This window comes from Centroberyx affinis, unplaced genomic scaffold (assembly GCF_046629955.1).
Source record: "Centroberyx affinis isolate AG114_WGS23_722 - 3 ecotype Tasmania unplaced genomic scaffold, CSIRO-AGI_Caff_v1 ptg004040l_1, whole genome shotgun sequence".
NCBI classification, from domain to species: Eukaryota; Metazoa; Chordata; class Actinopteri; order Beryciformes; family Berycidae; genus Centroberyx; species Centroberyx affinis.
The window spans coordinates 30,136-54,162 of NW_027281837.1; the positions used below are offsets into that span (position 1 = coordinate 30,136).

General features: G+C 41.8%; 1 protein-coding gene across 1 annotated transcript in view; it reads left to right on the forward strand.

Annotated features, from left to right (window-relative positions):
* The window catches only part of ppp6r3 (protein phosphatase 6, regulatory subunit 3), a 32,050-nt gene extending 12,031 nt beyond the window's left edge, over positions 1 to 20,019 (forward strand). Inside the window, 19 exon segments of the mRNA XM_071542205.1 lie at positions 111 to 224; positions 1,108 to 1,234; positions 1,692 to 1,844; positions 2,636 to 2,735; positions 2,738 to 2,784; positions 3,356 to 3,420; positions 3,739 to 3,854; positions 4,670 to 4,755; positions 5,159 to 5,245; positions 6,275 to 6,372; positions 10,749 to 10,803; positions 11,316 to 11,446; positions 11,563 to 11,684; positions 12,631 to 12,871; positions 13,716 to 13,813; positions 14,009 to 14,207; positions 17,214 to 17,324; positions 17,628 to 17,699; positions 18,109 to 20,019. Coding sequence (XP_071398306.1) covers positions 111 to 224; positions 1,108 to 1,234; positions 1,692 to 1,844; positions 2,636 to 2,735; positions 2,738 to 2,784; positions 3,356 to 3,420; positions 3,739 to 3,854; positions 4,670 to 4,755; positions 5,159 to 5,245; positions 6,275 to 6,372; positions 10,749 to 10,803; positions 11,316 to 11,446; positions 11,563 to 11,684; positions 12,631 to 12,871; positions 13,716 to 13,813; positions 14,009 to 14,207; positions 17,214 to 17,324; positions 17,628 to 17,699; positions 18,109 to 18,160 — 2,074 coding nt within the window. The 3' untranslated portion in view covers positions 18,161 to 20,019.
* The last annotated feature ends 4,008 nt before the right edge of the window (positions 20,020 to 24,027 follow it).

Genomic DNA, 24,027 nt, shown 5'->3' on the forward strand with positions numbered 1-24,027 from the left:
AAGTAGAACTCTGACCTACTGGCCCGGTCAGGCAAGTGGGAAAAATTCTTAACATTGAACCCTGCTCTTCTTCTTCTTCTTCTTCTTCTTCTGTCCTCCTCCAACCACAGGCAAGAGACGGTGGAGCAGCTGTTAGCCAACATTTTTGACAAGGAGAAGAACGAATCTGCGATCGTCAGTGTTATCCAGATCCTCCTCACGTTGTTCGAGACCAGGAGACCAGCGTATGTCAATTTGTCCTCCTTAATAGGGCATAGCGGATATAGATGATAGGCAATGGGAAGAATATAAGAGGAGGGTAAAATGGGTTTGCTGTGTGCCTCGGTACCGGAGTCACAAGCGGGTATGCTTTCAGCACAGCGGGGACTGCTGTGCGTTCAATTGGATGGAAGTGCTATAACATCAGGCGGCTTGCACCATTAGGAATGAATGTTAAACTTATGGGTTTGACTGTAAAATCATCTTGAAAATCCCATCATCTGAATAGCAAACACAACAGGAAAGTCCATGCAAATGTCAGCAGCTAGCAATATGTGCGCACTAGAGCTGCAACGATTAATCGATTAGTTGTCAACTATTAAATTAATCGCCAACTATTTTGATAATCGGTTTGAGTAATTTTGTAAGAAAAATAAGTCAAAATTCTCTGATTCCAGCTTCTTAAATGTGAATATTTTCTGGTTTCTTTCCTCCTCTATGACAGTAAACTGAATATCTTTGGGTTGTGGACAAAACAAGACATTTGAGGACGTCATCTTGGGCTTTGGGAAACACTGATCCACATTTTTCACCGTTTTCTGACATTTTATAGACCAGACCACTAATCGATTAATCGAGAAAATAATCGACAGATTAATCGACAATGAAAATAATCGTTAGTTGCAGCCCTAGTGCGCACCCGGAAATCAAATACCAATTCCAGCACCCTTACCTAAATCAGTGACTTTGACCGGGTTCCAATACACTCGTTTTGGTTCCTAAAGTTAAATCCCAATCCTCAGTATCCATACAAACCCACTGCACTGATAATGTAGGTTGTTGCTGGTGGACTAGCCTATTATGTTTCTAATATTCTTATGTTTTTTTTTGTTTTTTTTTTTGTTCTAGGTTTGAGGGCCATATGGAGTGCCCTCCTGGAATGTCCCACCCTTCGTTCTCAGTCAACCACAGCATCTTGGAGGCGGTCAGACCCAGACTGAAAGACTTTCACCAGCTGCTACTGGAGCCCCCAAAGGTAAAACGCAGAGAGAGAGAGACAGCTGCCCGTACAAGCCCTGCTCAGAGTTGTGCTGGTCGAGAACACTCGTCCTGTTGAGGTATTGTTTTGTGGTGACGACAGCCGTTTCAGTTGGAAGTTTTAGAATTTGTAGTCCTAGTGTTCAAATTCTTTGTGGTATCTGCTGTTTAAAGTGGATTTTTGGGCATTTTATTCAACATCTGTACACCAAAAGTGTGTCTTTTCCAAGTTGGATGGACATTAGAGAGATGTATAACTTGGAAATTGCCGTAAAAAAACAACAGTGAAAGCTGTTGAACGTGACTGATGGTCCATTAACCAATCACAGATGTATGCTGACACAGCAGGTTTATATTCCTCTTCTAACGCATACTGCAGTACTGAGAGCGATCAGTAGGGATACTGTCTACTTTGTGCATGTGCTGAGCCACTTCTGTACGCTCCCGCCAAACAGAAGAACATGATGAAGACGACGTGGGGGGTGCTGGACCCCCCCGTGGGCAACACCAGGCTCAACGTGGTCCGACTGGTGGCCAGCCTACTGCAGAGCAACACACACTGCATCAACACAGAACTCATCAACCTCAACACATTGGGAGTCATACTAGTGAGTAACGCACTCCCATCGGCACACACCAGGGGTTGTTACGATGACTATTTTTGGATCGAAGCTGCCATAACGTTCAAAAATTTACAAGGATGTAGCGTTTCCCTCAGAATTTTATAGTCAGGGTGGAAAAGCCCTTGAAGCAGTGGTTCTCAACGTGGGGTCCGGGGACCACCAGGGGTCCTTGAGGGGGTTCCAGGGGGTCCCCAGCAAATTGATGAATTACTAAACTTCAGCATTATTTCATTTACGAAAAGTGAACACAATTAGAGAATGTAGAAGAATGACTGTTTTGATCATAGTTTCTCTGTTATCTCTTAATTCTATAGTCGTAGAATTCTGGACAAAATCATATCTAACAATGAAAATATTGTCAGATTTGGGTCCAAGAGACAAAATCTCATCAAATGGCGGTCCGTGGCTCTAATGTGGACTAAATTAGGGGTCCTTGATATGAAAAAGGTTGAGAATCACTGCCCTAAAGCACATTATACAACTATACGTATTGAAGCACCAGTATCAATGTTTTTGACAACCCTAACACACACTGCCTCAATAATAAAGTAGTCAATAGTAGACTCTTTGCTAACATCTCTTTTTAATTTTTCTGTCTCTACCTCCCATCCCACCCCTCTCTCTCTCTCTCTCTCTCTCTCTCTCTCTCTCTCTCTCTCTCTCTCTCTCTCTCTCTCTCTCTCTCTCTCTCTCTCTCTCTCTCTCTCTCTCTCTCTCTCTCTCTCTCTCTCTCTCTCTCTCTCTCTCTCTCTCTCTCCCCCTCTCTCTCTCTGCAGGACATGTATTTCAAATACATCTGGAACAACTTCCTCCATATCCAGGTGGAGATCTGCACAGCCATGATCCTGGCCATGCCCCCGCCCCCACAGACAGCCAGCCAGACACAGAGCAGGATCACGCCAGGGAAAGCATCCTCATCAAACACGTAAGATCGCAATAATACTCTACGGTGCCGGGTGGGGTGGGGGGTGGGGAATCCATTCACCGCTACGTCAAAGATTCAGAATCGATTCCGCGAAATCTGCATATCCATACTTGGGACACCTATTGTTTTACACAAGATCACATTTTCGTTCTCATTTTTATAAATCCTCCTTTAGGTGGCGCCATTAAGCCAACACCAGCTAATCTCAAGGCAGATGTTTGGGAGAATAGATACAAAAAGGACCAACATGAACTCAATAAAAGTCATGTTATCTGTAAGCCTTGACATTCAGTGCAATTGTAACATACTGTGAGATCCAATGAATTTACATACACACACCTGACCAGACCCCTGCTGAAATGAGCCTTTTTACATTAGCTGACTATTAGACTCCTATCTGATTAGTTAGCTAGAAGCAAATATAACATACAGCTTTAGTACAGATGGGCTGCTTCCTAAATATGCGGTGTAGGCTTCTTTCAAACTTGGCCTCTCTGTTTAGTTTCTCGGCACAGACATAGACACACTAAATCATAGCCGCATCTCATTTCCCTGTATTTCTCTCCCCTAGCTGTTTCAAAAGTGCCAGTTTATACAGAGAATTGCGGATGCCTGGAGCTCCAATGAGAAAGAACAGTGAGTATTCTGTCATCTGATCCAGAAGCAGTAAATAACAACAGTAGCACTAAGTGTTCCGAGTATTAACTCTGTTGTACCTTTCAATGGGAGACGGAGCAGGAGCAGTGTCTTTTGTGTTCTGCTTTGCTTTTTTTTTTTGTTTACTGTTTTGAAGTGAAAGTGTGTTCCAAATGTTGTCACGAGATTAGAAATAGTTTGTGTTAATGTTAACGTTTAGGTTTAATGGTCAAAGTAATAGTAATGTAGAAGTGAATGGAATGTCCTTACAAACATAGTAATATGGTGTGTGTGTGTGTGTGTGTGTGTGTGTTCTAGGGCGGAAGGTGGTCGGCGGCGAGGCTACATGGGTCACCTTACCAGAATAGCTAACTCTATAGTTCATAACTGTGACAAAGGCCCTAACGGACCGCAGATACAACAACTCATCTCTGGTACGGACTCTTCACACCTCTCTCTCTCTCTCTCTCTCTCTCTCTCTCTCTCTCTCTCTCTCTCTCTCTCTCTCTCTCTCTCTCTCCGTCTCCATCTGTCTCGCTTTTCTTCCAATTTCAGACAATTTCTAGACGCTAGACTGTGTGACTGGAAATTCCCAAACTGAATAATTAACTCTATTCCTGTGACATCGCTTAGCTGCGCTCGATCCCTCCAGCAGTTTCCGGGCAGAAAATCTGGCAGAAAGTTGTCTGATTGTTTTGTCTTTTTTTTTTTTTTTTTTTTTTTTTTTTTAACGTTAAAGGTAATGGGGGAGCGCCCGCAAGGCAGATGGTGTCTTTTTAGGGCCAAGTCGAGCACTTTCTAAAAGTTTTGTAAAGTTCCAACTTTTTTTTTTTAAGAGGAGATGACATAGACTGACAAATCACCACAATGAGTTGGCAGAGTTGGGCGCCACATGGGGGAGCTGGCAGTTCACTACAAAAACAAGCAGAATGAAAGTGGAGAAAATAGTAATAGAGTAAAGTCGGTAGCAGTTGTTACTGTGCTGAAATTGACCGGTCGGATTTGAGGAAGGAAGCTTTACATGCTACTTTCAATACCGAGTAAGTTTTGTAGTTGTATCATCCATATATCTTTTCAGAATGTAGCATAGCGGATCCAAAAATAAGGCTGTTTATGATTCTGGAAAAATAGAGGTGTGAGGTTTTTGTCTCCCAGCGGCAATGTCGGCTGCTAAGATTTTGAAAAATGAACTCTAAACACGTCTCGTCCCCTGACATTCTTTGTGTGTGTGTGTGTGTGTGTGATGCAGAGCTCCCAGAGGAGGACAGAGATAGATGGGAGGCCTTTATTTCTGGCCAGCTGGCTGACACAAACAAGAGAAACACTGTTGACCTGGTGAGTTGCCACATACGCACACTGTCAACTTCATCAGTTTTATTCCACCATACGTATAGGGATGTATGGTTTTAGAAAAGGAGAGACCGATATGCAGTCGCTAAATAGTAACAAGTTGAACGCTCAGTTGGGTGAATTTGACAAGGGAAAACTGTAGACCAAACACACTTCTATGATCAAACTATGAAAAGATCAATTCCCAAGTTCTTTTGAGATTTCAGTGCAACTCTTAAAAAGGTTACAGTGGTCATTTTGAGGCGGTGGAGAAAGACTTTTTAGACCGACTGTATTTTCACAATTTGTTCGTTAGACTTGTCGTGTTACTCATAACCCAAGATGTTGTCGTTCTATCAAATAAACATCATTGCCACCGGTTGATTCCTGTTTACCTCGTTCCCTCCAGGTGAACACACACCACATCCACTCGTCCAGTGATGACGAGGTGGACTTTAAAGACAGCGGCTTTCACCAGGACTCCTCTCTACAACAAGTAAGAGACACACACACTCACAGACACAGACGCAGACACACAGACAGAGCAGGCCCATAGCCAAGCAGGTGTCCGCACAGTAGGTTTGCTGATCTAGAAACACTCATCTTATTCGTAAGGAACAGAAGTTCTCTCATCCTCGTTTTGCCCACGGAGGCATTTATTTGGATATAGGAATTATGTTACAGTGGCAGCTCTTTGGCAATATCACCTCGGTAAAGACGGGGATCCTCAAATGGGACAGAGGCAGCGTGGATAACATCACGGGCATCACTTTAAGCAACTAACATGTACAGAGTCCTTCTAGAATTGCCCTTAATATATTAGCAATATGTCATAGACTAATAAGACCTGTAATCCATTTTCTCAATCGGGGAAAAACCCTTCCTCCGACCAGTGCCTTTCAGTTAAATAAAATTAAATAGACTTGTAGGCAAATAATCAACCGCTGTGTGATAAGATGATGGGTAGCAGTTTGACAAATGTAAAATTCTTAGTAGAGACTGGGGGCTAAACGCAGTTGCAAAAATTGCTTGTAGCCCCTGTGAGAGAGAAACCTCATTCATTTTCATCCATAGACTTTTTTTTTTGTCATAGAATACAAAATGAAACTTCCCTTCCCCTATCAGCTAAAACAGATCACAGATCAGCAGTCTTCATTTTCAAATGCTTTGTGGCTATGGGTCGTGCTCTGTTACAATCTACACAGTCATCTCTCTATTTAAAATCTTTGAATTTACTTTCTTTATTTACTGAACTAATTGAACTAATGTTTTCTAGTAAAGTTTCCGGCTACATTAAATTGAATTGTAAAACTAATATGTTAAAGCATTTTGGCATCTGACTCTTAATGCATGTTTGTGCTTTGTTTTAGTTTTCTTTTGGTTTTTCTTTTTAACTATTAACCTGTCTAGCTTACATATTATATATTCTTTTGATTAAATATTTACATTTGCTGTATTGTAAATGAGTACCAGCTTTGTGTAGAGCCAAGACTATATCATTATCGTTGGTCCTGGGCTTTGCCAGGCCTTTTCTGATTATCAGATGCAACAAATGACGTCCAATTTTATTGAGCAGTTCGGCTTCAATGACGAAGAGTTTGCTGATCAGGACGATGTTGTGGAGTGAGTACTCATCCTGCATGACTGGACTTGGTTTCTAAAAAATTACTGTGTAACACGAAAGGGACGGGACACTAAACGCACCGCAAAGCTGGCTAGTCTACTTTCCTCAATTCGGTTATTTGAGAATTCTATCGAGAAGATGTATCGGGTTGAGAGAATTTATCGATCAATCTGTAGATATATTTATCTAAAAATTGCCTCAAGCGGTGACATCGCTTCCAAACAATGCCAAAGTCCCTTGTTTGCTTTCTTATCTGACTGCCATAAGTTCAAAACATGACCTGTAGAGAAGAAAATGTATCCAGCTTTTGTGTTTTTGGTGCACTGTCCCTTTTCTTTTTGCTCCTGAGGGCTAGGTGGCTGGTTTAGTCTGCTGTAAGGGGCTGTGGGTTGTTAGAGATAACTAGTTGTCTATCATTGATTAAAAATGTGAGCTTCACTTTAACCAAGGACTTCATGGAGTGTTGTAGAGTCCGTCTCCCCTTACTCTACATAGATCTGGGGTTTAGCATTAACATTTCATTAGGCAGCACTCCGCAAGCCTTCATGACAACTGAGAATTGGGAAGATTCTGGTGTGATGAGAGGTCGAGCTGGGTGAGATAATTGATGCACCAATACATCCAGATATTATTTTCTCAGATTCAGAATCCACTCTGCAATCCTCAATATAAATACTTGTAACCTCTGTCGTTTTACAAAACAAAAGTCATGTTCTCTGTAACTGTGACGCTCAGTATTAAAATAATGTGGTAACACAATGAATTTACACACACTTGATCAGACACCAGTCAAACTGAACCTGTTTACTGGTGTATGTATTAAAGTTCAACTCACTAGAGTACAAAGAGTGTGCATGTTTCCATGTTCTGAAAGTTACTTCAGTGCACTACAGCACACAGAAGTTTGCATAATTTGCCTATTAACAGGAAAGAAAACACTAAAATCAGTTTTTGCCTTTATTTGTCCCCTTATATCTACAAACTGTATAGTTTGTATCAATACACTACAAATTCCAATCATGTGTACTGTATATAATGTAGATACTGTGTGAAGAATTGATACATTGCGAAACTCCAATTAGAGGACAGTTGTCCTGAGAGGATGGATTGGCAGGATGAACACATTTCCCATATTTCCCAGTTCCTGGTTGTCTTGAATGGTTTGTCAATAATAGATGATACTATATGATGCCAATTGGGGAGGAAGAATAAAATGTAGTAACAGCAAATTTTTAAGTAACACACACTTTTTTTTTTTTATTGCATCTACTCATTTGTGAGCTCATTTGTAATCAGTGTGTCACAAAATGTTTATATCGGTGTCTCCAATACTGGCCTGCTCCCATCCTAGTTTGGTCAAAGGTGTTTGGTGGGGTCTGCCTATCTGTGCTTTCAAGACAACTGGGAAACATTCAACCTCCGAGCTAGAGAGGTAAACCAGGAGAGGACGTTCTCTTTACCAGAGCCAAACCAAATTCCCACCGGACATCTGCTGCACCCCTTATTTCAGCTTTAGATTAAAAGTCTGTCCTCTGGTCGGATACCTCCCATTTGTCATGAACGCACACGAGTTAGAAGGTGGGGTGTGGATAGGTAAACTGTAGTTTAGGGCACAATTGTAGGTGCCTTCACACTAGTAAAAATGTGGCTTTTCACATTTGCCAATCCAAAATTGTGCAAGAAAAATGGAGCTCATGTATCAACAAAGACCTAAAGGGTTAGTGTAATGTTGTTGCATATTTTCAAGAGAACAAAAATGAGTATTGGGTACAAGAAAAGGACACCGTTTCAACCTTGACAGCTCTTCGTAATTGTTTGGGTTGTGGGGTTGGCGGTAGGGAGTGGTCTGTTTATCAAGGGGTTAAATTGGTTTGGAAGGAGTTATGGACTATGGAGAGGGGGTTTTGTCAACTGGTATGGCCCCTGTAGAGAGGGACAGATGGTGGTGGGGGGTTGTAGGGTTCATGTCTGGACAGGGCTTGCAGTTTGGACTACCCTCTGCAAAGATTAAAAGACTAATGTGCTGGTTTAAAACCGTTTCCACCAACTTGAGGCACCCATAGGTGTTGGTGAAGTCTAGCCACACCATAGCCTAGTCCTGCCTTCCTGTGCCTCTTTAATCAGCAAAGTGATGCTCACTACTCCCTGGCTTTTTAGGGATTGCACTGGATCCTGCACTGAAATACCAACATAAGTATTCTTGAGGTGGTACTCTGTACTCTCAATATTGAAAAAATATATTTCCCTTAACGCTGAGCAGCGAGATGGTTCTGAACTGCTCAGTGTTCCTCGAGTTGTCGGGAATCCAGACTCAGCAGACCTTGGCTGTGTGTCTGTGTTTGGCCTCTCTAGCAGCCTTGACAGCTTGGATCTCCTTTCAGCTGGGCTCCTACTGTTGACTGTCTCGGTGGATTTATCAAGGTAGTGCAACGCGGGTCCCGATCCCTTGCTGTGTCACTGTTGCTATAATGGAGGTGACGGTCGATCTCTTTGGAGCAAGCAAGGTAGCGACTGGTTTTCTTCCCGAGAGGCTGCTTTCACTGCAAACCCATTAGGGTTCAAACAGCTAGTTTCCAGGCCCTCGCTCCCCATGCCCTTCCAATTTGTCAAGAACAGCGAGCTTCTTCCACAAGATGCCATGGTACCCTCTCTTCCTCTCTCACCTTCAGCTGCTGCTTCAGGGACCTGAACTCCTTCCTTATATGCTTGATTTGGACTGCTCACTTCTTCTTCTTCTGCTTTACACCAGATCTTTTGGTCTGGGGTCTGGTTTCTGTGTTGCCCTCTCCACACTGGCAAAAAATTGTCAGTAGCACAGCGTTACAGGGATGCTGCCTGTACACCCTGCACCGGTACCACAACGACATATATTTTAGTTTGATTGTCCCCACAATGAAATCTGGAGGAAGACTATGGTTTCGCTCTCCATTCTTTCATTCATTTGTTTATCTATGGACCACATTTGATATCTAAGATACCACTGATCAGATTATTGATGAAATTTGGGAGAATGATGGATCTCACCACTGCGTTCAGGCCTTTTTTAATCGACACTGATCGACCCAAGGGGGCGCTACAATTACGGGTCAAAACAAGCTGACATATTTGATACTGATTGGCCCAGAGGGGACTTCGTCATTCTTGGGGGACCGTATGAAAATGTTTTTTCATGCCTCGCCTTACTAGAATAACCTAGAATAACCTTTGCTTCATATTGCACTTTAATTCCTAGTGCGTTCTGTTCAGTTCCCCATTTAGCCATGACTAGGTATTTCAAAGTACATTTTGCTTATCTGTCTTTTTTTCTGCATTATAACAGACAACTATCAACATTCATCCTTCAGCTACCGTAAAATCGGCTCGCCATCATTGTTGGCTTTCTTTATCCAAACTAATTTTCTTCGCTAACTACAATCTAATCAGCTTCTGTCTTCTGAAGAGCACGGACTTAAGTTCACGATGTCATTGAGTCTCTTTAATGTTGGAATCTTGTAAGTACTTAGGAACTTTAATTGAGCATCGCCTTTCCTTGAGGCTACATCTTTAAGACCTTGTAAAGAAATTGCTCAAGTAAATGTTTCCTTTTGCAGCTAAGAAGAGACTGGTCACAGACACTTAAATGCCAGTGCTTGATTGTGGTGACCTTTTATATTCACATGCCTCCTCTCACTGTGTTTATGTATTAGACACTGTACCCTGTTTGGCCTCACAGATAAAAGTTTACCAATGAGTTAGTCTGAGTCTCTTAATTAGGTTTTTTCACCTGGACATCGTTGTATATATAGCTTGTCTGCAACATTTGTCACTGGTGACTCTGTCATGGTCAGATCTTGAAAAGGGATTCGTAATGTAAATGGTACTACCGGTTTAAAGAAAATGAATACAATATAATAAAAGAATAATAATTTCCAAAGCATTTTAAGTCTTTGGCACAAGTCAAAGTCAAAGTGTTTCTTCAACTCAGGGTTGGGACTTAGAATAGTTCAAGGGCAGTTACTACTACTAGTTCAAGGGTATGAAGAGTCTTCATTCTTTTCCTTTTTATTTTTCATTACTTGACCAATGTAAAACCCATAGCATGTATGCATGTGAAGAACAAAATTGCCAAGGATAACACAAAGTCCTGATTGTGGTCCAGGTTGTTTCCCTTCAATATGATTTTCTTTTTTTTATTAAACCTTTATTTAGACAGGTAATCTCATGATAATAGTGCTGTTATGTTTTGATGAACCTGGGTTGGGGCGTTGGGGGGCATCAATACAGTATTGAACATGAACTGGTTACTGCTGTTTGCTAGTCTTGTCTGTGTGTTGCCATATATGTGAATGCCTAACGACCCTAACTAAACTAAACTCTGTTCTCTTTAACATTGCAGTATTCCCTTTGATAGAATATCAGACATCAATTTTTCACTGAATACAAATGAAAGTGTAAGTATATCGATTAATTGACCTGATTTCACCATGTGTAGTTCATGAATGAGGGGCGGGTGTGAAAATGAAAAATGTGAAAATGTACCGTTTCACCCATTGCTACTCTAGTTGAGCTCGGAATAGTGAAATGGAAGGATTGCACATTTACGTGAGGAAAGGAGATAGTTTTAAATTGCAGCATGTCTTGCGTTATTTCCTGATGTCGGCATAGTTTTGAGCCAAATGTCCTCACAAAACACTTTTTCATTATTATGAAAAAGTAGACTAAACTATAGAACAGTTTCAGTGCTGCAACTTGCACTCGAACCAAAGCTTGGACCAAAACTAAATGTCAATGTTTATCTCTTTAAAGTCTATTCTAAAGCTGGGTGGGTTTTTTGTTTGGTAAGATTGCAAAGTCCCTGTGTGTATGCGCATGTCCATTCAAACCGCGTCTATAAAGATATGGCCCGTGTGTGTGTGCGTGTGTGTTCTCTCCCCCCCCCCCCCCCCCCCCCCCCCCCCCCCAGGCGAATATAGCTTTGTTTGAAGCGCGCTGTAAGGAGAAGATCCAGCAGTTCGAAGACGCCGGTTCTGACGAGGAGGATATCTGGGACGAGAAAGACGTCACCTTTGCGCCAGAGGCCCAGAGGCGTCCCAGGTCCGATACACACACACACACACACAGTTCTCTTTGTATGTATTCCTGAATAAACTCCGTAGTAGAGCTGCGGGCCTCAACTAATCCCCGGGTTTTTATCTCCGCGCTCACATCAGGAGTTCAGGCAGCACGGACAGCGAGGAGAGCACGGACTCGGAGGAGGAGGACGTCAAGAGGGACCCGTTTGAAGGGTCCAACCCCGGCACCGACGACAGAATGGAAGTCGACACAGGTAGGGGTGTGTGTGCTTTTCTGTCTCTATACCTAATGTCCTCCCAAAGATGGAAAGATGAGGAAAGGGGCGATATATCAATATTATATCGATATCGTGATATGAGACTAGATATCGATAGATTTTGGATATCGTACTATGGTGATATGGCATAAGTGTCTTTTCCTGGTTTTAAAGGCTGCATTACAGTAAAGTGATGTCATTTCCTGAACTTACCAGACTGTTCTAGCTGTTCTATTATTTGCCTTTACCCACTTAGTCAGTATATCCACATTACTGATGGTTATTTATCAAAAATCTCATGGTGTAAATATTTTGTGAAAGCAAACCAATAGTCATCCCTACAATTTTGTCAATATCGATATCGAGGTATTTGGTCAAAAATATTGTGATATTTGATTTTGTCCATATCGCCCAGCCCTACTTACAGCTGAACATTTAGCCCACTTCGTAGAAAATACCGAGATATATATCGCGTATCGTCCATTCAGCCTAAAAATACCGAGATATTATTTTTGGTCCATATCGCCCAGCCCTAGTTTATGGGTAAGATTAGGTTTCATTTAGGTCAGGGAATGAATGTAGTTGGTTACTGAATGCCCTCGCAAGTATAGTAATGCAAACGTTTCTGTGTGTGTGTGTCAGTTGATGTATACTGCAGAATTTCTTTTATAGTTAAATAATTTGCTTTATTTTAAATATACAGGGAAAAATTTGAAATGCAACAGCAATAGAACATTCAGAGTCAGAATCTCCAAAAAATCTGAAATATGTGAATACATTTAAATTATCAAGATAGAGTATGTGCAACATATAACACATGGGAGAATAGGCACATATACATACTTGAATTTACAGCATATATACAAGATTTTGCATCATATTCACATCACTTGGTCTACAGTTGCATCCCTACCTGCTGTCTAAGCTCTCTTCCTCGCTTTGCTTTTAGGGCCGGTGTGGACCGCCAACTTTGACGACATCCCCATGGAAACGGGTAGCTCCACGGCTCCGGCCTCCAGCCCCAACAACCCCGCCGCCGCCACCGCCTCCCCCTCCCCCTCTTCCTCCCCCTCCTCCTCCTCCTCCTCCTCCGCGACAGCGATCCCCGAGGCAGCCTGGAGCGCCTCTTCCGCCGCTACCTCCAACTCAGAAACAGGCTGGGCCGATTTCTCCAACTTCACCCCCGTCAGGTAGGCTTCCCCGCTCGGGTCACGGAATGAACTGGAAGTGCCGTGGGGTTCGGAGAGGTGTATCCCAGGCAGGGAAAGTCAAGGAGTTGGATACAATCAATCGGGAAGTCGGGGAACATCAGGGAATTTTACAAAGGGGTCATTTTAGAGGAATATACCAACCAAGGTTATTATAGTTTTGCATTTTTCATTAGTTTTTATTTATATTTCGTTTTGACTTTTTGTTTTCAATTTCAGTTTAGTTTTAATTCGTTTTTAAAGTGGGTTTGCTAGTTTAGTTTAGTTTTTAGTTTTTGAAAATGCTTAGTTTTAGTTTAGTTTTTATTAGTTTCAGTGTTAGTTTTAGTCTTTTTTTTGTAATATGGGGTATTTGTCAGGGGCGAGATTCAAAAATTCAAAATACTAGGCTTATGTATGAAAGACGAAAATTAAAGACATTTTCTCTATAATTTTAGTTTATTTTAGTTAGTTTTGTAAACACACAATACAGTTTCAGATAGTTATCTCTTTTTGTAAAGCCTCGTTTTTATTTTTATTTCAGTTAACATATTAACATATATTGTGGTTTTCAACCCAACAGTAGTGGAAACCAGACTGTTCAGCCCTGTTCCCACACATAATTTCATTGTACTGCTGTGAAATTGCAAACTTTGGGGGGAAAAAAGGAGACGGCATAATAAGAATATTGCTTGGTTTATTTCTAAGTTAGGACCTTAACGCTTTATAGTCTTGTTTTTTTTTTACTTGTTTTAAATTATTGCATGAGTAGGTTTGCCTTTTTTATTTGATGTGCTTTTTAAACTTGATTTGAAAAAAATAAATGAAAAATATTCTTCTCTCTCAGCCCCAAAGACCCTCTGAGGTGCAACTCCCCTGTAGCCATGGAAACCAGCGTAGAGACCATGGACCCTCTGGGGGTCAACGCACCCATGCAGCCTGACGGTGAGACACACCCACATACATACATACATACATTACATACATACATATACATGTCCATGTAACCTGATGGTCAGATTTTAAGATTAGAGAGTCAAAATGTCAATGATTGTGTTAAATATATAATTTAAATCTCGAAATGACTCAAACGGGACTCCTGCTGTAACCCCCCCCCCCCCCCCCCCCCCTCCCCACCAGACTGTGACGGCTGGTTGGGCGCCAACGCCGCCCCTCCCTCCTCCCCCGCCCCCAAGGCCTGCGGGCGCCCCGAAGCCGAGGAGGAGGCGGCGGCGTGCGGCGAGCAGCGCAGCATCACCGAGACGGTCATCAACGGCTCCATGAAAGAAACCGTCAGCCTCACCGTGGACGCCAAGACCGAGACGGCGGTCTTCAAGAGGTCAGGACCAAACCCGCCGACACGCACAGCACTCCACACACACCCCCCCCCATCTCCACACACGGTGACAGAACATCGTTATCGGCCGCTCCAATCCTAAAAAATTCCAAAAAAAACCTATATCGGCGGGACCCTGCTTTTGAGGAATAAACTCCACGATAACGCCTCTTCACATTGACGTGTCTTGTCCAGAATGTGTTCTTGTCAGGACGTGTCCCCCCATTTTAGAGTGTTTCCACATCTGTTGTCTTATAAACACCCTCACTCTTACCTCTCTGTCACACTTCCTGTTATCGGTGGTGTTAAAACTGGACGCAAAGACGAAAGAAAAACAAAAACTTGACCAGTCTCCGTAAATGTGCCGTTTACAGACTTAGACAGAAAATTTTACTTTGGAGTGCAGAGAATGTGACGAGGGTGAACTCTGAAGATGTGAATGAGGCTCTCAACCGAAGCTTTTGGTTCCTCCTCAGGCAAAGACAACAGATTAGAAGCGATGATGATGAAAAATGCTATTTTCTAATAAATAGAAAATAGGCTACATAGTAGGGCTGGGCGATATATCAATATTATATCGATATTGTGATATGAGACTAGATATCGTCTTAGATTTTGGATATGGTGATATGGCATAAGTGTCTTTTCCTGGTTTTAAAGGCTGCATTACAGTAAAGTGATGTCATTTTCTGAACTTACCAGACTGTTCCAGCTGTTCTATTATTTGCCTTTACCCACTTAGTCATTATATCCACATTACTGATGATTATTTATCAAAAATCTCATTGTGTAAATATTTTGTGAAAGCACCAATAGTCATCCCTACAATATTGTCGCAATATCAATATCGAGGTATTTGGTCAAAAATATTGTGATATTTGATTTTGTCCATATCGCCCATCCCTACTTACAGCTGAACATTTAGCCCACTTCGTAGAAAATACCGAGATATATATCGTGTATCGCCATTCAGCCTAAGATTTTTGGTCCATATCGCCCAGCCCTACTACATAGGATATAGCAGGATAAGCTAGAACCCATTCTAGCTTCAAGAATGTGAGGCCAGGTCATTTCAACACAAACTGTCTTTGGTCGACAGAATCTGAAACCGACTGTCCACTGTCCTTTTCTCTGTCCCCCAAGTCTTGCTGATGCCGCATAGTACTGTCTGTCTGTCCGAGTAAATAACAACTGTCTGATTGATTGACTGACTGACCGACACTTACAACCTGAGCTTCCCCTCCTCTCTCTCTTGCTGTGCGTTGTGGGTGTGGTCTTCTTCAGGGTGTTGAAATCTTATCGGTATGTACAGCCAATCAGAGATCAGCCTGCAGCCGTGATGTAGTCTTGTTGTCACGTCAACCACCAACTTTTTTTCCCAGTTTTGATCTTCTTTGGTCTCAGCTCCTTGTTTGTTTTTTATTTCATTCTCTCCATTCTGCATGTGTTTCTACCAAAGGTGTTGTCCAAGTGCAATTTTTTTATTTAATGTAATTTTCAAGATTTTTTTTTTTTAAACTGAACAGGGCAGGCCAATTTAAGATCAGATTATTTTTTTTTGATTTATAATGAGCAACTGTTGACTAAGATTGGCCCATATAGACCAGAGGCCACCCTAAGTTTTTATAAACTGGCCTCTCCGTCCTCACGTTTAATTACAATGTGGTTAAAAACATTTTTTTTTTTTTTTTTTTTTAAACTTTACCGTTATCTGCCTCCTCATTGGCTCTGGCCCTCAGCCACTAACATTGCGTATTATATCATATTATTCAGTTTTCATGAACTTGTGTTGAAATATCTCAGGTTAAGAATGTGATTCATTACGTGTTTTTCTTAATGAATTTAAGGGCTATCTCCTAAATAAATTCTGATATGCACAAAAGTCACAATACTGGACCTGGGTTGGCAGATAGTACAAGCTCATCTGATTCAAATCATGCAAACCTACTAACCTAAGTGGAGTCGGGTCGTCACATAACTCTTCATTTAAATATTAATGATTTAATATTGTAATCGTACCCCTATGACCACATAATGGGCAATTTAAATCGTAACGATATAATTTGTTAATATATAAACACGCTCCTGTGGCCGCATAACAGTTAATTTAAATATTCACGCGCTAACCACTTTGTACTGTTCAAGGTGTAACACTTAATTACTATTATCTAAATCACAAACACAATTTGAACATCTGTGATCACATGCCTATACAAACTTTACTTTTCTATGAGGTAGGCAGAACAAATCTCATGTTTTATTTATCAAGACAGACATGTTTTGCTCCTCTAGCACTAATTCCTATTTGTACAAAGTATACAGCTTTACATTATATAAGTATGTATTATAAGTATTTATTACATTCCCTTCCCCCCCAGATTCCAGTGTCAACGCTAGCTGGTTTGAGTTGTTGAAAACATTAAAATTACATTTTGAACGTTTGATTATAAGACTTTTTTTTTGTTTTGTTTTTTTTCTACCACAGTAGTTACTGCATGTTGCTCTGGACAAGTTCCACTTGTTCCACCCCCAGATAACTGGATTCCATTTGGATTTTTGCAGGGTGTTTTACTTTGGACGAGGCCTCAACAAGCTTATTGGTGGTTCTCTGACACAAAGCAAGACTTGACGGCTGGCACAATGAATTTTGGTCCAATCGGTGTCCGAATCTGTTTTTAGGCCTGCCTATTTTTTTCTGGCACAGCACTCGTAAAAGTCACAGAGTAACGCAGCTAAACATACAAAACGATGGACTTTCTCCATTTGCTGTACATTTTGATGCTTTGCCTGCATCCTGTTTCTTGAGTTCCCCTCCCCACCCCCCTTTCAACACCTCCATCCTTTGTTTTACTCTGCTCTGTCATCCCATCCGGCATGCATCGCTGTTCACATCCACGTCTGTGTGTGTTCTGTGTGTTTGTGTGTGGCGGGGGGGGGGAGGGGGGGGGTCGGTGTGAATCTCCTCAGATGCTATTATTACATATCTATGTGTGTGTGTTGTGTTCCCAGCGACGAAGAGAAGTGCGGCTCATCGGAGGAGAAGCACTCGGGAGTGGAGTGCGTGGATCCAGAGAGACCAGGCCTCAACAACCCAGCTGCAGCCTGCTGCCCCAAAACAGGGTCAGACACAACACACACACACACACACACACTGTCTGCAATATCCAACACATACACACATTGATACTGAAATGTTTCTCAATGTGTATTCTTGTCCGTTCTTGTGGGACAAACACTGTTCCCAAACAGCTTCAAGAACAGGCACAAGTTTCTCTCCAGCCCCAAATAGTAGAGACACTGTAACACTGATTTCCATGAAAACCTTATCAGACATTGCCGTGACGGTTATCCTAATGTGATCCTACGGCAGCCGCTTACTGAATTTGTCTTTCTCCCTCCTCTCTCCTGTCTCTCTGTCCGCAGTGAGAAGTGTCGGCCCTCTATGGAACTTCCAAACGGTCCTTTAGAGGAGATGTCAGCCATAGAGGAGGCCAAGTAAGTCCCGATACCCTGTCCTCCCTTGTACCCTAGGCCAGTGGTTCTCAACGTGGGGTCCAGGGACCACCAGGGGTCCTTGAGGGGGTTCCAGGGGGTCCCCAGCAAATTGATCTAGTGTTAAACTTCACTATTATTTCATTTACAAGAAGTTAACACAATTAGAGAATGTAGAAGAATGACTGTTTTGATCATAGTTTCTCTGTTATCTCTCTACCTACAGTACAGATAGTCATGGGATTCTGGACAAAATCATATCTGACAATAAAAATATTCTCAGATTCGGATTTGATTCTAATGTGGACTAAATTAGATATGAAAAATGATATAAAAAAAGCAGTTCCTGTCTCCGCCTCTCCATTTTGTCTCGATGTTTACCCGTCTGTCCACCCTTCGCTCGTCTTTCCAGATCGGACCTGAGCGCCGCGTCCCCGGAGCCAGCCGTGAACGGGCCGGCGTGAGGGCCGCCCCCGGCGCCAGCCAACGGGCCAGCCCGTCCCCGCCCAGCCGGGGCCCTCCTCCTGGCCAATCAGCCGAGGCCGCCGCTCAGAGCTCTACCAATCACACGACACCACCAGGACCAGCAATACTCCCATAGGCGCATCACAGACAGACCCGACAGACAGGTGTACAGACACAGGACGAACTGAACAGAAAAAGAGAAATGAGATGTACTCAAACGGATACAGATTTTTTTTTTTTTGCATTTGTTTATATACTATTGTTCTTATGAGGTGATGTGCGACTGATATCTTGCCACTCAAAAGTTAAATAGTAATGTTGCTATAGTTAAAGAAATGATTGTATGAATAAAATATTTTATAAAAAGAAAAATGTATACAGAAACGGTAAGATGAATAACCGAAGGAAAAAAGAAATGGGATCTAGCAGATTGGCGAACGCTCTCTGTGAGTGTGACCCAGCCGACCACTAAGCTGTTGTTACCGGGCGGATTTATTATCCCGCGTAACAATCTGAGATTTGATTTCTGAGTAAAGTCAACGACGGCTACTATGTTTAAAAAAAAAAAAATCTTCACCCACCACTGGTCTGTGTCTCTGAGCAACGCTTCTTCTAGGAATGGAATCGAAAACACAATTTTTAAAAACTACAAAAAAACGTAAAGGTTTATTTTGCCACAGGTATTATTTGTAAATGTTTTTTTTTTTCTCTCTCTCTCTCTCTCTCTCTTGTATTCTTCTGCATTGAGCAAGAATTTGACAAGCCTTTTTTTTTTGGTATAGTTTTTAACTTAATTTATTATCGAAGTTAGATTATGGTAAAAAAAATTTTTGTTACTAAAGAGCCATACCGACACGTTCTCTCTCTCTCCCCCCCTTCTGGCATCGCTGCGTTCGCGGCAGCTCGGGGACGTTTTCCGGGCCCCCCCCCCGGCTAGAAGGCTAAAACCAGGGGGAGAGAGAGACGTGTCCTCACCACAGCCTAAACCGGGGGAGTCGGAACCCCCCCACCCCCCCCCTCAGTTCAGCCTCTTTATAACGACGCTGTCCGCTTCTTTAGGTGGAGAACTCCCTTTTGTCCAAATCCGTATTAAACGGTCTCGACCTCACTCAACACTCGGCAAATCCCAGTGCAGGTGGACGGAGGATCTAGATTACGTAATCTAACGCAGAACGGACCGATTCCAGTCTATGCAGCCGCGTGTATTCACAAAACTTTCTAGAGAGACCGTGTTAACTCCGAATTGCGCTATATGTCAGGCCAGAACTTGTTAGATAAGGGAACACAAACTTGCCGCAGTAAAATCGCAACAATTACATTCTCTAAAGAAATTACCAGTTTCTTTACTGAGGTTTTGCCTAGTCCAATCAATTCTCTTACTAGGCTAAATCTACTATATGGAAAAAGTGGAAGCCTTGGCCAGTATAATAGCCTATCTTATGCTGTATTGGGTCCAAAAGATAGACATAGGTTCCTATCAAACAATTAACATGGATTTAAAAATTCGGAACATATGTGTGACGAATTGGGTCATATTTTTTTTTTTATAAATTTGTCATGTAAATTTGTTTTAGATTGTGTACATAATCGGAACACATCCTCAGATACTACATAGACAATGCTAATCCATCTATCTGCATTGGGATTTTGACGCCAGGTGGATGTGTGGGTCTTGAAACTAAATTCCCCGAGGCTCGCTCGTTTTCCGCCGTGCCCCCCCCCCCCCCTTTTTTTACTTTCATCTTATTGACAACGGAGATGATTTAGAAACAATGAACTGCTTCTGATTAAAACGTTTCTCCCATCGGTTCCCCGGCTTGCTGGCCCGCTCGACGCCGTCTGCCCCCCCCCTTTTTTTTTTTTTTTTTTTTTTGCTTTTTTCGGCTGATGTCACAGCTCCCGTCGGCGGCTGGCGGCTTGGTAGCGTTCGTGCCGGTTCCGGTTGTAAAAAAAAAAAAAACGGCGTGGGGGGGGAGGGGGAGGAGGGGTGAGCTCTGTACTCTGCTGTCCTGTATCACTCAACTTGAACCTCTTAAACCTGTGACAGGAGTGTGTGTGTGTGTGGGGGGGGGGGGAGAGGGGCAGTGGGTGATGGTCATTACTGGCATTGCTTCAGTTTCTTTTTTTCTTTTTTTTTCTTTTGTAATAAAAAAGTTTATCTGTACCAGCATCGGAAAGGGGATAAACTATTTATATTAGTACAACTTAATACCCCACATCTTTTTTTTTTTTTTTTTTTTTTTTTTTGCTCTCGGATTATTAATTAAATTTCACCTTGTTAATTGTATTAATTTCTGAAGCTAAGTGGTCTTTGCAGATTGGTCGTGAAAACTGATTTCTAGACATTTCTTTGACGTTTATGGACTGTCATTCCTTCGTTTCTTTACCCGCTTATTCCTGGGGTGCTGGACACCCTAGACGGTTACGCTAACCTATTGCTATCCTAGTAGAAAGTCAAATCGTGTCCCAGGAGCATTCCTAGACTGAAAATCGCTACTACTATTTCTAAAATTTTAAAGTCAAAGGTCCCGAAAAAGTGCGACCACTGAAAACTGAATTTCATGGCCATCGATCAAGAACATCGAAGTTCTTGACACCACTGCAAGGTTCTCACAGTCATGAAAAAAGTAGTACAGAAACGTGAACGTTGTTTTTTTCAGGCCTAAACAAAATGTAACATCTGAAAATTTTATGAAATGTTCTGATAGGCTAATAGAGTAGGCCCAAAAGAAGACCTGGTACTTTAAATTCAGCTTTTTAACCGTAAGTCACATTTGAAAATAAAACGCTAACAAACATGCGTCATGGCAATTGTACTAAATGTGATTGAAAAATCATTGAATTTAAGGGTAGTGGGCTTGTAAATGGAATGTGTCAATCAATCTTACATTTTATCGCATTTCTACATGGAATGCAGGTAAGGCGGTCGCTTAATAGAATGCGTAAAAAAAAAAATCAATTATTAGTATTCAAAGTATTCAAGGATAATGACACTTATTGTGTAGCCCAATACAGAGCTTGGTCAACGAACCAAACGTAAACAAAGATCATGTTTTACTATTCCTCTCAGCCAAATTAGTGTCTTGCCCAGTTTTCAAGATACTACTCTGGCCTACCTTGCGCTTGTCTAACATGCTTTATAGAACGCCCTAATACTGACCCCATCCACATTGACCAAACATTTTCATGTCACAGACCCGCGAATAGACCCACATTAGACCTCAGACCCCAGACCCCAACTTGATCAGATTTAGTCCCAGGGATCCATATGGATTTCAGTTGTTGATTTACTACTGAATTGTAGAACTGTCTACACTGTGTGGAGAAGTAACAGTGGTGAGAGTGAAACCTAGGATAGCCATAGAATAACCATTATAATACGTTCTCTAACCGGGATCATTTCCAGTTAAAATTAAACTAATACTAATTTTGCTGTGGACCCGTGGAACCTCCTCAAGGACTTCTGGAACCTCCCCAAGGACCCCTGGAATCCACTTAAAGAACCACTTGTCTAAGGTATTATGAGTCTAAAGGGGTTTTGATTGAATTGGTACAGAATGTAACATTTCTTTGTGGCCAGCAGAGGATGCTGCTTGGCTAAATTAGGTCTGAGCCTCCAAACCTTGCTGTTGCAGTGGGACCGCTCCATCCAAACCAGTCCTGCTCAGCCTTTCAACATAATTGTGTGTGAATGTAATGGCAGAATGGATGGATGTGGACTAGAACCCATCATTTCCCATCAAAAGGCCTTTGTCCAGGTTATCACTGTAAGTTTGTTCTTTATTTAGCTGCCTGGTTACATAATATAATCAAAATTGCCATTGGTTTTGATGAAATTTGATCCATACCTATCTGTCATGGAGAGTGAAGCCTCAAAGAAAGTTGCGGAGAGTCAGAAGTTAGACACAGTAAATAATATTTAAGCTTAAGCTATGAGGGAATGACACTTCCTACACCTTATACAAATAAATGACCATGAACTGAACACCATTGTCGTTTATATTAACCAATGTAGTGCAGCTGACTCCTTTGTCTCTCCTGCTGTTTCAAAAGGAAAACCCTGCCTTTGTGCAATACAGTACAGTACGCTGAACAGTGAAACGGTAACTAACCAGTTTAGAATGGCTTGTATGTGCTTTTTCAGAAACCACTAGCACTAGCTTTGCTAACAAATGGACTTCTATGGACTTCTGCCTCTAATATCTGAAAAACCACTGAGTCATGGAGTAAAATGACTCTCAGCTCTCAGTAAATTGAGCACCAATTTTGTAGCTGAGGTCAATTAGCTAGTTAGTTATTTAGACAGATTTAGTTAGCTAGTGATAAGTAGTGTCAGTCAGTTAGTCAGTTTACCTGGACAGTGGTCATGAAATGCTGCCGTTTGACTGGCTAGTAGTTAAAGGATAAGTTTGCCGATTTTTGGATCAAATGTATCTCTTATATTGCACATGGAGCCGGGTAGAGTTTGGTCAAAGGCTATCGACTCAGTGGAAATGGTGCGGTGCTGCTGCTTTCTGGGCCGTGGATAGAAATTCGTTGGTTGGTCACCATATCATTTTCACAGACTGGCTTTTTTGGGGATATTCTGACTGCTTGTTGGCAGCAAGAGGCAACGGAGGTCGCCGTTTCAACCCACTGGTGACTCCGGAGCCAATATTGTCTGTGGGTCCAAGTACTACGGGACGTTAAGAGACAAATTATATGTAGGTCCAAAATCGACAAACTTATCCTTTAAGGCAGTCATTAGTTGACCAGTCAATTTCAGCTTTATTTGTCCCAGTGGGCAGGAGTGGACAAAGTATCCTCAAATAGAACTAATGTTACTTTGCTGAGATTTTACTGAAGTAACATTACTGATGAAATACAAAGAAGTAAGAAGTAGTTCATTTTTGTACTCGAGTAAAAGTCACTATTATTATTTTTTTTACAAAAGAGAACATTGTTACTTATGATCTTTCCCATGTAATGAAAAATAGAATGAGAGGAGAGTTCAAACTAGGTTCTATTAATTTAAAAAAACAACAAAATGAACACATAAATGTTGGTAATGGATGTGATTTTAAAATGTAGCAAAGTACAACGCTTCAGTCAAAACATATTTGAGTAAAAGTAAAATTACCAACCTCAAAACAAGTACAAAGCACACACAAAAACGGACTTGTAATTTGTTACGTCCACCCTTGCCAATGGGAAACTGGTTTCCCAGCAAGTATTAAAAACATTATATGAAACCATAAGACTGACGAGGCAGTCGCCAATGCAAGGTGTCGATACAGAGTTTCAGACAAAGGGAAAAAGGAAAAGATGGATGGAGAAAAAGCAAGATAAATGAAAGGATAATTTGTTATAAAGACCACCATCAAGATAACATAAATCAAGCACACCTCGAATAAACTACACACATGTATTGTCCTGGTACTGAAGACTGAGCATATGAGGACTGATACTTGAGGCTACGAGTGTGTGTGTGTGTGTGTGTGTGTGTGTGGTATGAGTCACCTAATGGGTGTTGTTGGTTATTATACGCAGAGCTAAATTACTGGTCGTGCTTCACGCTGATCAGTCCGGCACAAAAAGACACTGACAACAAAAAAACAGAAAAGGGGGTTAAAGGGGAACGCCACTCAATTTAATGATTCATATATGCTATATTCTATAGTCTAGGACAGTCCAATCAGCTCTCTGAGGCTGCTTCATAGACAAAGAGTGAGAGAGAGTCATTTCGTGGACCAACGGAATAAGTGTTCTATTCGGCAAAAATCCCACCTGAAGTGTTTTTACCGTAACTTTGCCTTTCTTTACGTTGACGTCGGCTTCTGTGGGCGAAGGACGGACACCATGCAGGTTAGGGGCGAGGTTTGACTTT